General features: G+C 46.6%; 5 protein-coding genes across 5 annotated transcripts; 2 read left to right on the top strand and 3 right to left on the bottom strand.

Annotated features, from left to right (window-relative positions):
• Positions 1 to 194: 194 nt before the first annotated feature.
• F9C07_2277344 (ABC-2 type transporter-domain-containing protein) lies at positions 195 to 6931 on the top strand. Its single transcript, XM_041289588.2, has 16 exons — positions 195 to 1698; positions 1755 to 1874; positions 1929 to 2100; positions 2160 to 3063; positions 3123 to 3245; positions 3295 to 3393; positions 3453 to 3577; positions 3638 to 3685; positions 3739 to 4408; positions 4472 to 4549; positions 4603 to 5164; positions 5225 to 5476; positions 5529 to 5818; positions 5875 to 6328; positions 6394 to 6441; positions 6518 to 6931. Exons 1-16 carry the CDS (start codon positions 1330 to 1332, stop codon positions 6647 to 6649), a joined length of 4446 nt encoding a protein of 1481 aa, XP_041142628.1. The 5' UTR covers positions 195 to 1329; the 3' UTR covers positions 6650 to 6931.
• A 268-nt stretch (positions 6932 to 7199) lies between these two features.
• Positions 7200 to 8240, top strand: F9C07_3055 (putative NAD dependent epimerase/dehydratase; the record flags this gene model as incomplete). Its single annotated transcript, XM_041284679.1, has 1 exon — positions 7200 to 8240. One exon carries the CDS (start codon positions 7200 to 7202, stop codon positions 8238 to 8240), a length of 1041 nt encoding a protein of 346 aa, XP_041142627.1.
• Positions 8241 to 8336: 96 nt separating this feature from the next.
• On the bottom strand, positions 8337 to 9337 carry F9C07_1227731 (uncharacterized protein). Its single transcript, XM_071507807.1, has 2 exons — positions 9172 to 9337; positions 8337 to 8973 (listed from the first exon to the last, which is right to left on the bottom strand). Exon 2 carries the CDS (start codon positions 8904 to 8906, stop codon positions 8433 to 8435), a length of 474 nt encoding a protein of 157 aa, XP_071363729.1. The 5' UTR covers positions 8907 to 8973; positions 9172 to 9337; the 3' UTR covers positions 8337 to 8432.
• On the bottom strand, positions 8995 to 9781 carry F9C07_3056 (uncharacterized protein; the record flags this gene model as incomplete). The annotated part of the gene is made up of 3 exons (XM_041289580.2): positions 8995 to 9116; positions 9172 to 9550; positions 9632 to 9781. 3 exons carry the CDS (start codon positions 9779 to 9781, stop codon positions 8995 to 8997), a joined length of 651 nt encoding a protein of 216 aa, XP_041142626.2.
• Positions 9782 to 12400: 2619 nt separating this feature from the next.
• On the bottom strand, positions 12401 to 13549 carry F9C07_3057 (RNP domain protein; the record flags this gene model as incomplete). The annotated part of the gene is made up of 1 exon (XM_041284683.1): positions 12401 to 13549. One exon carries the CDS (start codon positions 13547 to 13549, stop codon positions 12401 to 12403), a length of 1149 nt encoding a protein of 382 aa, XP_041142625.1.
• Between the last annotated feature and the right edge of the window lie 654 nt (positions 13550 to 14203).

The following is a 14203-nucleotide window of genomic DNA, read 5'->3' as shown; positions in this document are numbered from 1 at the left end:
ACAGCACGGGCAAACATAAACAGCACTATATCGAAGAGACGAATCACTGGCAAGGTATCTCATTACTTTAAGGATAGCCAAATACTATGAAGCTCGCTGCTTGAGCTTGAAGGGATATATAGTAGATTCAATGGCAATTACGGCTTACACGCCCACTTTACTGTATGGAAGTCACTGGCAACGCGCACACCCTGAATTTGGATTCTGCCTAGGTCTCATCATTACACGTGTGCTACAAGGTGGTCATTAGAGTTATCTTGAAACTTCTCATAGAAAGATGTACTAAACCCATATTGGCCGTCTTTAGGTTATCCTATGGGATTTAATTCTGTAGATACCAACCATGGTGAGCGCTTGCTCGGTAATTTTCACCCGATTTAAATGTGGTTTTCTCAATAATATTTGGCACATGCTTTGACCATTGATAGAAATCCGCCATTATCCCGAGTGCTTGTGAGTCTCCTTTCAACACGAGTGACTAGGATTCGATCATTCTTTAGCACCATGGCAGAAAATCTACAAAGAACTCGATTTCTATCCAGGCGGAGCTTGCATTTACGACGATTGTAATCATAGTCGGGCATGCGGAATCGTAGTCAAAGTAGTCAGATAGAAGGGACCTTCTTAAGCACTGATCACTTGATATGCCAATCAAACGCGCATAGCAGGTCATGATCGAATTAGACATCATGCGTTTGTTCTCGATCGCTTTTACGCTCGAGATCGGAAATAAAAAGTAAACCACCGATTAAGACCGAGCCGGGACCCATGGAACATTCGCCATCGAGGGACAATGACTTCATAGTGATCGACAACCATGGACTAAGAACATCGAATCTTTCGCAATTGAAGTACCCTTGAACTTTCAACCCTGGCTCGGAACCTCGGGCTCCAGAACGTCCGATTGCTCTGCTGTCATATCGGATGGATATTAGCATTACTTCCGCACCTGTCATATACTACACCAAGCGGCTAAGAGCCACTATAAAAAAAGAAAGAGAAAAAAATATGGAGACGTCGAGACAGGTTTTCTTTCCACGTCTGATATACACCAGGCGTAATAGTTTTTTCCACATACAATATCCTGACGTATTTGGTCTCGATTTCCTTGGTTTCAATTCGATACAATCTTAGTTCCTTTTTATCCTATACCGTTTCTAGTCACTCTCTATGGTTCAATGCAATTATTAATATCAGCAAAGCAAACCTTTAACATTTATCGTTCCATTATTCTTTAGATTTAGCACATATTACCACGAGTGTCGAGACCAACCTCAATGATAGAACATCAGTTTCGATACAAAGAATACCATCAATAGCAACGTCACGATGGACGTGCACCACGGACACCTATCTCGAGACACTGCCTCTGATCTGTCATCTGTGTCAGCCTCCAGCTCGAACCTATCTTCAAATTCATGCCCAGACCAGAATGCAGAGCTCAATGAGACCGAAAAGTCAAGCCGGCCCGGATCATTGAACAGACGCCTCACTGAAGATGAGATCGTGCGTGTACTCTCTCGGCGACGTACCGGTGGATCTGGGGAAAATACAGAAGGGAAGTCAGAGGATATGACTCAGATCATGAAACTTGTTTCACGAATGTTTGGTCACGAGAGGAAGAGTAACTCCGACGAAGAAAAGACGAGGCATCTTGGGGTCGTATGGAAGCATTTAACTGTAAAGGGTGTTGGACTTGTACGTATCTCTCTCCCTTTACCCTGAGGGAAACGCAGGGCTCTTATACTTCCTAGGGTGCTGCCATTCAACCGACGAACTCTGAGATACTCCTCGCTTTGCCTCGAAAGATCAAGAGCCTCTTAACTCGTGGCAGGAATAAACCTCCGTTGCGGACTATCATAGATGACTTTACAGTAAGTCACTAGTACGGTGGCCGGGCAATAGAAATCTCACATTTTCTTTGACAGGGTTGCGTACGGCCTGGGGAAATGCTGCTGGTCCTTGGCCGGCCCGGTTCAGGGTGCTCAACTTTCTTGAAAGTGGTCGGGAACCAAAGATCAGGGTATAAAAGCGTCGAAGGTGACGTACGCTATGGGGGTGCTGATGCTCAAACAATGGCGGATAAGTACCGCTCTGAGGGTATGCCGTAACCCTCCCCTTTTTGAACCTCTGAATGAACAGACCACTCAGCTTCTCAGTGCTTTACAATCCTGAGGATGACCTTCACTACCCTACCTTGACAGTACGGGATACTTTATTATTCGCCTTGAAAACTCGGACTCCGAATAAGGAATCACGCCTTCCTGGCGAATCACGAAAGGAATATCAGGAGACATTCTTATCTGCCATTGCTAAGCTATTCTGGATCGAACATGCCCTTGACACAAAGGTGGGCAACGAGCTAATCCGTGGAATTTCTGGAGGTGAAAAGAAGCGTGTCTCTATTGCAGAGGCCCTGGTGACTCGCGCATCCACCCAGTCTTGGGATAATTCGACGAAGGGACTCGACGCAAGTACAGCACTGGAGTATGTGCAAAGCTTGAGAAGCCTGACTGATATGGCAAACGTCTCCACACTTGTTGCGCTCTATCAAGCCTCTGAAAACCTATACAAACTCTTCGATAAAGTGATTTTCATAGAAGAAGGCAAATGTGTCTACTACGGCCGTGCTGAATCTGCCCGCCACTATTTTGAGAGCCTGGGGTTCGAGTGCGCCCCTAGATGGACGACCCCGGACTTTTTGTTATCAGTTACAGACCCACAAGCTCGTCGTGTTAGACAGGGGTGGGAAGACCGAATCCCTCGAACTGCAGAGGAGTTTCGGAAAATCTACCGCAAGAGTGATATATATAAGGCCGCCCTAGCTGACAATGAGAGTTTCGAGGAAGAACTAGAATCTCATCAAGAGGAACGCGAAGCTGCCAGAAAACAATCGGAGAAGAAAAACTACACTGTTTCGTTCTACCAGCAGGTTGCTATTCTAACGCATCGTCAATTTCTCATCATGTATGGCGACAAGACGACCCTAATAGGTAAATGGGTGATCTTGACCGGACAAGCCCTCATAACCGGCTCATTGTTTTATGATTTGCCCCAGACAAGGTCAGTTAGCATAACACGGGTTTGTCTTGAGGTATATACGCAGCTGATATCTAGTTTAGTGCTGGCGTTTTCACGAGAGGGGGTGTGATGTTTTATGTTTTACTCTTTAATGCTCTACTGGCGATGGCCGAGCTTACGTCGTTTTTCGATACCCGACCAGTTATTCTAAAGCACAAGAGTTTGTAGGTATAACGATGTCTTTTGATTCTACAAAATTGCTGACAGACTCAGCTCTTTCTATCGACCTTCTGCTTTTGCTTTGGCACAAGTGATTGTTGATATTCCCATAATATTCGTCCAGGTTACGCTGTTTGAGCTAATTGTATATTTGTACGTCCACTAGAACCCGAGGATACTCACATGGCTAGGTTACTAAACGTTTTGTCTAGCATGGCCAACCTTTCAAGAACCGCTTCTCAGTTCTTCATTAATTTTCTGTTCATATTCACCCTGACGATGACTATGTACTCCTTCTTTCGCACTATTGGGGCATTGTGCGGTTCCCTTGACATTGGTATGCTAAAAGCTTTTCTCCTTATATTGATGACGAAGAATGCTTATTCCATGGTAAAAGCCACGCGTATTACAGGTGTTGCTATCCAAGCGCTCGTTGTCTATACAGGTAGGACTAGAAAGGATCGAATTCTTGGCAATTATCTGACTAGATTGCTTTAGGCTATCTTATTCCACCTTGGAAAATGCACCCATGGCTGAAATGGCTTATCTGGATTAATCCCGTGCAATATGCTTTCGAAGGGATTATGTCGAATGAGTTCTATAATTTAGACATTCAATGCGAGCCACCGAGTATTGTACCGGATGGTCCGAATGCATCACCTGGACACCAAACCTGCGCCATTCAAGGGAGTAGTGCCAATCAACTAATTGTTAGAGGCTCCAATTATATCAAGAGCGCATTTACATACAGCAGGTCTCATCTGTGGCGCAATTTCGGCATCATAATCGCGTGGTTAGCTCTATTCATTGCGTTGACCATGCTCGGTATGGAGCTTCAAAAGCCTAATAAAGGGGGTAGTGCCGCTACTATATTCAAAAGAGGCGAGGAGCCAGAAACTGTGAGACGAGCCCTCGAGAATAAGAAACTCCCAGAAGACGTGGAAAGTGGGAATAAGGAGAAGGGCGTTGACGGGAACATGAACGAATCTGCGTCAGAAGACTCGGGAGAGAAGGTCACAGGCATTGCTCAGAGTACATCAATATTTACTTGGAGGAACGTGAACTATACGATCCCGTACAAAGGTAGAGAGAAAAAGCTTTTACAAGATGTTCAGGGTTATGTCAAACCAGGTCGCCTTACGGCTCTAGTGGGCGCCTCCGGAGCAGGGTTAGTTATATCTTTATACCATGATAATATGTGGAAACTTACTGACTAATTCAATGTTTATAGGAAAACTACACTCCTCAACACATTGGCGCAACGAATCAACTTCGGTGTCGTTACCGGTGAATTCTTAGTTGATGGGAGGTGAGTACTATATACACTGCTCCTCTGCTTCTCTAACTCACTTTCTCTCTCAGGCCTCTCCCAAGGAGCTTCCAAAGAGCAACTGGGTTTGCCGAGCAGATGGATATACATGAGCCTACAGCTACCGTGAGAGAATCCTTGCGGTTCTCAGCGCTTCTTCGCCAGCCTAAAGAGGTGCCTATTCACGAAAAATATGACTACTGCGAGAAAATTCTCGACCTCCTAGAAATGCGATCAATTGCAGGAGCTACTGTTGGCTCTGGGGGCATTGGATTGAGTGAAGAACAGCGTAAGCGACTGACAATAGCCGTTGAGCTAGCAAGCAAACCGCAGTTATTGCTCTTTCTGGACGAGCCAACCTCTGGTCTTGATTCTCTTGCCGCCTTCAATATTGTACGCTTCCTTCGACGGCTTGCAGATGCTGGTCAGGCAATCCTGTGCACGATTCACCAGCCTTCTGCCGTGTTGTTCGAGCACTTTGACGACCTAGTACTGCTGCAAAGTGGGGGCAAAGTTGTCTATAATGGCGAGCTGGGGCAAGATTCTAGCAAGCTCATTAGTTACTTCGAGCGGAACGGGGGCAAGAAGTGTCCACCACACGCAAATCCTGCAGAGGTACCGTACCCAATGATTCGCTAAGGAAATATTTACTATTCGAACTAACACGCCTCTCAGTACATGCTTGAGGTCATCGGTGCCGGAAATCCTGATTATGAAGGCCAAGATTGGTCCGAAGTCTGGGCCAAAAGCTCTGAGAACAAGCAATTGACGGAGGAAATTGATAGTATCATTCAATCACGCCGAAATAAGAATGAGGGAGACAATGATGACGACCGCCGCGAGTACGCTATGCCTATTGGGGTGCAGGTAGTAGCAGTAACAAAACGTGCATTTGTTGCTTACTGGAGATCTCCTGAATACAATCTCGTATGCAAACCCTAAGATGTGTCCCTCTACTTGTTTCTAACTATTTCAACAGGGAAAATTCCTTTTACACATATTTACTGGCTTATTCAACACTTTCACTTTCTGGCATTTGGGGAACAGTTATATTGACATGCAATCTCGATTATTTTCTATATTTATGACGCTCACTATAGCGCCACCGCTAATCCAGCAACTGCAGCCGCGGTTTCTCCATTTCCGGAATCTGTACGAGTCTCGCGAGGCAAATTCCAAGATATACTCATGGGTTGCATTTGTTACTAGTGCTATTCTTCCCGAACTTCCGTACTCAATCGTTGCCGGTTCTATTTACTTCAATTGCTGGTACGCAGAGCATTCCGTTTCCCAGACAAGGTACACAGGTGCTCATTCAGATACAGGTACTGGGGTGTCTGGTTCCCCCGAGACTCATTCTCTTCAGGCTATGTCTGGATGCTTCTAATGCTCTTCGAGATGTTCTATGTGGGGTTCGGCCAGTTCATCGCCGCCCTTGCACCCAACGAACTCTTCGCCTCCCTTCTCGTACCTTGTTTCTTTATATTTGTCGTATCCTTCTGCGGAGTTGTTGTCCCGTACAAGGCTCTGATCCACTTCTGGCGGTCCTGGATGTACTGGCTCACCCCTTTCCACTACCTCCTGGAAGGCCTTCTCGGTGTCGTAACACATAATGTCCCGTTGCGATGCGTCTCGAGAGAAGAGTCACAGTTCAGTCCGCCACCAGGAGAGACTTGCCAAAGTTATGCCGGTCCCTTTGCGCAGCAAGCTGGAGGCTACGTACATGATACGGGGAATGGACTTTGCTCCTACTGCCAGTACTCGGATGGCGATACCTTTGTAAGTTGTGTCCCTGGCCCTCGAGTTCTTTTCTGAAATGCCACATATACTGACTTCTCTACAAGGCTGCTGAAAGCTTCAATGTATATTACTCTCATAAGTGGAGAGCCTATGTAAGTCTAGAACTTCCTTTATTTCTACTTTATTCTTGTTAGCTCCTAGTTAAACTGATCCTTTTTCTTGTGACAGGGCATCTTTTGGGCGTTTGTCATGTTTAATTTCGCCGCTGTTTACGCTTTCTCGTGGCTTTATCTACATGGCATAAGGGATATCAAGAAGTGGTTTAGTACAAGGAAAACCAAAAGGGGGGCACAGGCGTAGAATGGTTCAGATCTTTCTCTTTCCTTTTCTTATATTCAAACTTTATGTATGTACTATACGGCATGATTATAATAAAATGTACCATCAGCTTTATACAAAATACGGTTTTACTAAGTTTATCTGTCTCACCGAAGCTATCTCCCCAGTAGTTACGGAGTGATCCATCGGGCGACCCCCAGAACCAGAGGAAAGAGTATTGATTCTAGAGTCAAACAATCATCGTAATCAAATTGAGGTTATGGGATGAATAAGTAGCACAAACATTCAAAGGCACATTACCAGTGCATTTATAGATAGCTTCAATGAGTTTCCAGCTAATAAATTCTAGAACCATCTTTTACCAGAGTATATATGTGTCATACATACTAAGTCACAATTTGGCCCCAACCCAGCATATGACCATTGATTTGTAACCAACGTCAACTGGATTTATAATACACCGTCTTCACATCTATAAGAAACTCGCATGGAAAAAATCTCTTCAACAACAAACCCTTACTCTACAGAGCAATCCTCATATCCCCTACTAAACAACACAAACCCATCAACCATGCCCACCGTCCTCGTCACCGGGGCCAACGGCTACATCGGCAACGCTGTAGCTCGCGCCTTCGTCCGAGCCGGCTGGATCACATACGGACTCATCCGATCCCAAACCACAGCAACATCCCTAGCCGTGGAAGAAATAATCCCTATAATCGGGAGCATCGACGACATCGCTTCACACGAAACCATCCGCAACAAACTTCCCCCAACATTAGACGCCATAATCTCCACCACAGAAAATATCAACGAGTACATCCCGCACTACAATAACACAGTTCATCTCCTGAGGACCTTGGCCACAGCTAGTACTGCGAATGGTGTCCGTCCAGTTGTCATATTTTCATCCGGGTGCAAGGACTACGGCATTGGACCACATTATGATGGGGATGCTGCGCTAGCGCCTCATACTGAAGAAAGTCCTCTTAATCCCCCGGATATTCTGGCTGATAGGACATATCAGTCGTTGAAGTTCCTCGAACACAGGGATGTCTTTTCTCCTGTCGTGGTTAGACCGACGAACGTCTACGGTAGATCTGCAAGTTACTACAGGGGCTTCTTCGAAGCTGCAGCCCAGAGTGTCGATACGAGACAACCATTGTTGATACCGGTCCCTCCTAACTCAATTTGCCACGCACTTCACGTTGACGATTGTGGAGACGCCTACGTTGCTATTGCGGGACATCCGCGCCGAGAGGAGATAGAGGGGGAGATCTTCAACATCTCCTCGCGGAGATACGAGACCATCGATGAGATTGCCAAGACCCTGGTTACTGAGTATGGTATCACTGCTGGAGTGAAGTATGTGGAGCCTGAGTCATTGGCACCGGCTGAGAATCCGTGGCCCCCGGCTTTGATCGATTTCCCGCAGTGGACGGGGTCGGCGAAGGTGAGGGCTATCACTGGTTGGTGTGATGTTCGGCCGCTGTTTACGGAGGCGATTCATACTTATCGATTGGCTTATGAGGCGGCTGTAGTGGCTGGTCATGAGAATATTGAGAAGATGAAGGAACGGGTGGAGTTGTTTAAGGCTACCGTTGGACAATGATTTGGTGTTTTGTTGGATGTGTATAGTGACTATATATGTTGTGTTCAGAGCGTCAAGTCATGTATATAACGCATTGATTGCTTGTTGTTTACATATGGTGATTCATTCCTTTGCAGATATTTATATGATAAGATCGCTTTATAAACAAACCAAGCTTCATTGATATAATTTACATAGGAAAGGCCTCCTAAATCATCTTCTATTATCCACCCTATCATGATCCCCATCCCAAGTAACTGAAACGCTCACGCTTTTAGCGATTCCCCCTCTAGATCTCTCCAGCGCATTTAAACTTCTATGGTCGTTCTCCGATGCCTTACTACCCAACTCGACCTCCTCAATCGGCGTCTCGCCAAAGAAGTTCTGCATACTACCCGAGGCCTCAGCGCTTGGCTGGATAGCATCAGGCTTCATTCTATGCGCCGATTTGTTTGAATTCAACCGGTGAGCACTGCCTCTCTTCCTGGACGATGAGGTAAGGTGAAAGGTACCGGAGTGGTCGCTGGCGAAGAGCTGTCGCGCGGAGGAAACGATAAACGATCGCAGACAGGGAATTGACGCAGTGATGATGACGAGATAGCTTTCGATCATTGCCCAGCATGTCGCTGTGCTTCCATAGGTAATGATCTGCTCAAGATATGCGGCTTTCATTACCGCTGCTACCATGGAGCTGTTTGTGTTGAGCTTTGGATTAGGTATTTTCTTTGACGTTCAAGGATTGTAGGATTTCCTTCTGCACAAATTAGATTCCTACTTACAGGAGGCCCAGACTTATTAAAATTACCAAGCTAATCTTAACCCGGAGTCGTAGTTTGAGATTCCAGAAGATATAGGACGGGTAGACGGAGAGGATCAAATCGGTTAAGCCGTTGCAGGCTAGACTTCTGAGTTTCTTGGAGAAAACGGCTGGGGTTCTTGATGAACAACTTACAGCATTGGAAGTATCCATAATAGATCTCAACGGAAACATCCATGCACTCTGTTCTTTCGGCGAACAGGGGGTCCCATATGCCTCGTATATCACGGCACTGTGAGAGGAGTAGTACAATTGAAACGAAGTTAACCACCTGCAGTGTTAGGAGCCCTCGCAAGATGATCTTAGAGATCTTTGTCGTCGAGAGGATAGGCAGCAGGTAGAAGATGAACGCCACTCGACCCATACAGCTACTAGCTATACCGAAAACCTGCAAAATGACATAGTATTTCAAAGCATTGACCAGGTCCGAGTGGTTGTGTGTATCCAAGCCATCACCAAAGCCGTAGACAACGACAGCGACGCTGAACAGGGTAGATGTGACGAGCGCAAGGAGCTGTTATATAGGATTGAACAGTTAGCCGAATCTATTCGTTGAGTTGTAGCCCCCGTATGATTCCTGAGATGATGTTCTCACCAGAGCTGTGATCATTGCACAATCATCTATTCCGACGTGGCGAAGCTTTAGTTTCGCCACAACCCGCAGTACCATAACCACAATCGCTACCGCAGCTAGACTCCATGTTCCCTTCAGGACTGACCTTGCATCGCCTGCCAGGGGGGCCATTTTGCTCGTCAGTTTGGCGGACTAAAGGCCACACTCTTTTCGCAGGGCATCGACGCTGGTTTGTTAGAAAGTTGATTCAGGGTAGAGTTCAGCAGACATCCTTTTCGTATGTTATCGTGCATACTAGCCCCTGGTTAATCTAGGAAGATACGAGGATTGGCCACTTGGCCTCGATTAGCCATTCTGCTGTGTGGATTCGTGAACGGCATTCAGTCTGGACGATGTAGTGTTTCTCGGACCCACTTTCCCTGTTGGGTAAGGAGTCTATCAATCCACGATTGCAGCTTTCTAGAAGCCAACCATGGGTTTACCAGCTTGTTGTGGGCACGGAAGGTCTGACAATTCCCCGGCACCGGAAGACTTCTTCTAGAGTATATCATCGAATTAACATAGACAGTTTGCGTAGTTGGTTTGGCTAGCCTTGACCCCTCCCAAGCTTCTCACCTGCCTTTCTCAGACTTTCGAGAATACCGGGTTATGCAAGAGAGGAGATGTCCCATGTCTCACCATAAACATCTAGATCGGTAGAATGCGAGGTAGTCCACAGGGGCTGAGCTGTCGTCTCAGTCGTGTGAACAAGCTGATGCAAGTTTATTAGGCTGTCGACCTATCATAATCAGCTGTATCTATGTAGTCACCAACAAAATGGATATATACTGCTAACCAAGGCCTAGTTTATTGGTAAGTAATGACTAAGGACTTGTTAGCAGAACGTACTTATGTAGCCCGTAAGTTCTTTATTTGAGAAAGCCTAACAAATGTCTGTACTTCATATCGTCCCGATGCTTGTACGTAAATTCTTCGGCATGTATAGCAACTTGTCGAGTTTTAATTTTATAGAAACTTTTTAAGGACTTAAACTCTACTGCTTGAACACTTTAATGGTACCGAAAAACCCATCTTTATCACGTAGGCTTACGGACACCCCGGCCATTGAAGAACAATAAAGGCGACGCTGGAGATATATTATAAGTCAGGTAAAATATATCTTCTGTTGTACACTGGCAAGTCCTTAGAGAGGAACACTATAATGACCGGTTAGACTCAATGGACATAGTCGACTGTGGATTTTATATGGCATGTATGAGAGCCAGCAAAAATCGCATTGTTTAGGTTACTGAAGGTTCCCGCTTGGCCCATTGGCTTGCCGTAGACCTAGACCCATGACAACTTAGAATCTCCAAGTACGGAGTAAAGCGGTACACGATCTAACGAAGGTCGATACTCGAGCGAGCTGCTACTAGCTTTAGATCCAAGCGGCCCTTGACCATAAAACAGGGCAAAAACAGGCGCTGTGACGGGGCTACCTCAGCATGCCCAAGCAAGTTCTCCATCCCGTGTTAGGGCAAAAATCCGGAGGCTGGGACCAAGCAAGTCCCTGGTACCTGGAGCGCCTAAGAACTAGCCTGACAGCTTATGTATCAGATACCCAATCAACACGTGCATGTCGACCCACTCACTCTAGATCCATCCAAGATGATAAGCTAATTTCCAATCCGTCCAGCCACCACCAAAGGTCTGAAATCAACATGGCTGGGCCACGTCGTGCGACCTCGTTTTCCCTCTTATACTGGAGAGTCCCATGCATTCCATTCCTCTCTTGCTCTGATATCCCTTGGAATGCTTCTGGGGGTTTCGAGAAATCAATTCACCCCATCATTTCATCTATCGATAACCTTATTGTATAGATCAATTGTTTATCCGATCTTCATCTCTTCCTTCTTTATCCCTCAATCTTCATTCCGACGGGCCTTAATTTAATCTTATATTGCGAAACAAATAACTGCATATATATTTATCGATCACCAAAATGAAAAGGAACATCACCATCGCAGTCATCATCATCATCCTTTTCCTCATCCTCGCCATCGCCGGCTTCGGAATCTACGCCATGCAAAACCACGTATCATTCTTCTCGAAGAAGAGAGCCGTCGATGAAGAAAGCGCAGAAGAGGGGTAATAGTCTTCGACAAATTCTCCGACTTTTGAATTTTACTCCACCATATCTTACGGCGCACGATGTCGCAACTGTTCATTCATACCTCGGGACGACCCGACTCAGGCCCGACCCGCTATGAATTCTTTTCTTCACACACCCCTAATTATCTCGGACACTGCCGATCGAAATTTCTATATTATGCTACGCTACGCTATACACAACGACCTGTGAATCTCGGGTCAGACAGGTTTTGATTATGGAATTACGACTGCGATGCGAAGAACTTTTATGCTGATTATGTTTATGTTTATGGTTATGTCTTATGGTTTGGTATGAGTTTATGTTGGTTTTTGGGTATTTTTTATGTTGTTTTCCGTTGTTGCAAAAATATTGGTGTTTATATTGTTCTTGTTATGTGGTTATATATTGCTTTTTGGGATACGATGAGATGATATTATGATGTGCATGTGTTTTTATGTGAATTGATGGGGTTGTATCATATTTTGATTAGATTGAAGATATATCCATTGCCTTTGATGAGCAAATGAGATGAATTTGATGCTCCACGTTGGGTTTCAGGTATTAACCGTTGATGTAAAGGATGTAAAGGACTCAAATGTGTATCATTATGTTTTATCTTGGAAACGCTCAGCATACGTATACAGTCTAATACCTGCGCACTATCCGATGATCCTCAACCCGCCCTTGGTCTTGCCAGGCTTTCTGATCCCATCATGCTTGACTTTTCCTCCGCCGTGGCCGCCTCCCGAGCCACCCCCACCGCCGTGCTTCTTCCCATTCTTTGAGTTAGCCACCGGACGGACCTCAGTAGTGGCGCGGCGGAGCAGGACAGGGTGGGACCCAATATACTTCCCTTGCATTTCCCTCGCAGCTTTGAAGTAGTCATCTCCGTCGCTGAAACTGACGAACCCATACCCTTTGCTCTTCTGCGTGCGTTTGTCGCGGATCACTCGGGCTTTCTGGACGGAAGTGTATTTCGCGAACGCCTTCAGCAACGAATCGTCCGTGACTTCGCCGGCAAGGTTTCCTACAAATAGACGGAAATGTGCGGGGTCCCATTCCAGAAGAGTTGAGTCGGTCCAGGTCTGGCCACCACCAGCCCGAACAACGGTCTTCTGCGGCTCGGCCTGGCCTGCAACGGGTGCCGGGGTGGTAGCTGCTGTAGCGGTGCCGGAGGGTGTATTGACACCAGAGCCAGTGCCGGATACCGCGTATCCGTCTCGGCGACCAGGAACCTTGCTCGTCGACTGTGTTTCGTCTCTGTTCGCATAGGCACTCTGCCACTGTGCAATTTGTGCTTCTGTCTCCGGATCTAAACCAGACTCACTGCGCCCATAGTTCCTCCCGTGCATACCATAATTGTTTGCTTGGTCAGCTCCCGCAGCGGGAAAGGGATTCTGGATCCGAGGCACGGACGGACCATATGTGTTTTCATTATACTGGGCAGAGCCATAGTACGAGGCTCCGCTCTGGTATGTTTGTTGTGGTTGCGAATAGTAGCTACCGTAGCCTGCCGTAGTGGGGGTGGAGTATCCGGCTGAGGTGGTTGGTGGAGCGGATACGACGGGGCTACTGGTACGGTAAGGTTGACTAGAAGCTACGGAGCGTGGCGCAAATGCTGTGAAAGCATTGTAGCCTGTCCGAGGCCCGCTGCTGCCATATCCATTGCTAGTCCCTGCGGACGAATACGACGGCGCAGCTGAGTATGCGGGCTGAGACGATGCAGGGGAAGGAGATGCTGTGTTTGGTGGCCGCGGTGGCAGCGAGGACGGTGCTTGCTTCAGACCTGGAGGTGGCGGAAAGGACATGATGAATGGAGAGTTCGAATAGAGACGATGGATGTGATGCGCCGTATGCAAATTAGCCAGACACGTACCTTCAGGGCTTGACTGACGTAGCAGTCTCACGCCAGACGTCACGCCTGAAAAGGGTCCTGAATTCTAATGTAGACGGAAGATCGGTGTCCCTAAGGGAGGTATGTAATGTTTTGAGGTAGTACTAGATGGTATTGCGATTTCACGGGCTGGTTGAGTCGATGGGACTACTGGATATCCCTTCGAGGTATGGAGTTGAACCGAAGGGTCAGTGAAGAAGTGACTTAAGGATAGAATACAAGATGTGTGATTTGTTATCTCAAGAATTGGATTGTTCAGATGGGGATTCGAGAATTAGGTCGGCCACCCAGATCTTGATCAAGATGCGAACGGGGAAGAAGGCTTGCTTAGGCGTCGGAGTGGAAAAAAAGACCTAAGTGGTCCGCCCGGCTTGCCGTAGAGATACAGTTATCTACGGAGAAATAATATTCCTCAGCCACATATGTGCAGCCACAGTTTCTTTGTCAGCATTTCTTTCACGATAGCGTCATTGTCTCATCAGCCCCAACGGATTTGCACCCCCACCCTATTCCTCTTTCGGCAAGGCAATAGCCGACCTTCAACGTGATCAGGCGGTCCTGAGAGTGG

The sequence above is a fragment of the Aspergillus flavus genome, chromosome 2, assembly GCF_009017415.1.
Source record: "Aspergillus flavus chromosome 2, complete sequence".
NCBI lineage: Eukaryota > Fungi > Ascomycota > Eurotiomycetes > Eurotiales > Aspergillaceae > Aspergillus > Aspergillus flavus.
Note: the sequence above shows the minus strand (reverse complement) of the source record. Positions and strands in the feature narration are given on the sequence as shown.

What these genes read in the sequence shown, in the direction of transcription:
- F9C07_2277344 (XM_041289588.2), top strand. Translation starts at nt 1,330, where the DNA reads ATGGACGTGCACCACGGACACCTATCTCGAGACACTGCCTCTGATCTG. An exon ending in GTGCGGTTCCCTTGACATTG is followed by an intron (nt 3,578 to 3,637) that starts GTATGCTAAAAG and finishes CCATGGTAAAAG; the next exon opens with CCACGCGTATTACAGGTGTT. An exon ending in CACACGCAAATCCTGCAGAG is followed by an intron (nt 5,165 to 5,224) that starts GTACCGTACCCA and finishes CACGCCTCTCAG; the next exon opens with TACATGCTTGAGGTCATCGG.
- F9C07_1227731 (XM_071507807.1), bottom strand. Translation starts at nt 8,906, where the DNA reads ATGGTAGCAGCGGTAATGAAAGCCGCATATCTTGAGCAGATCATTACC.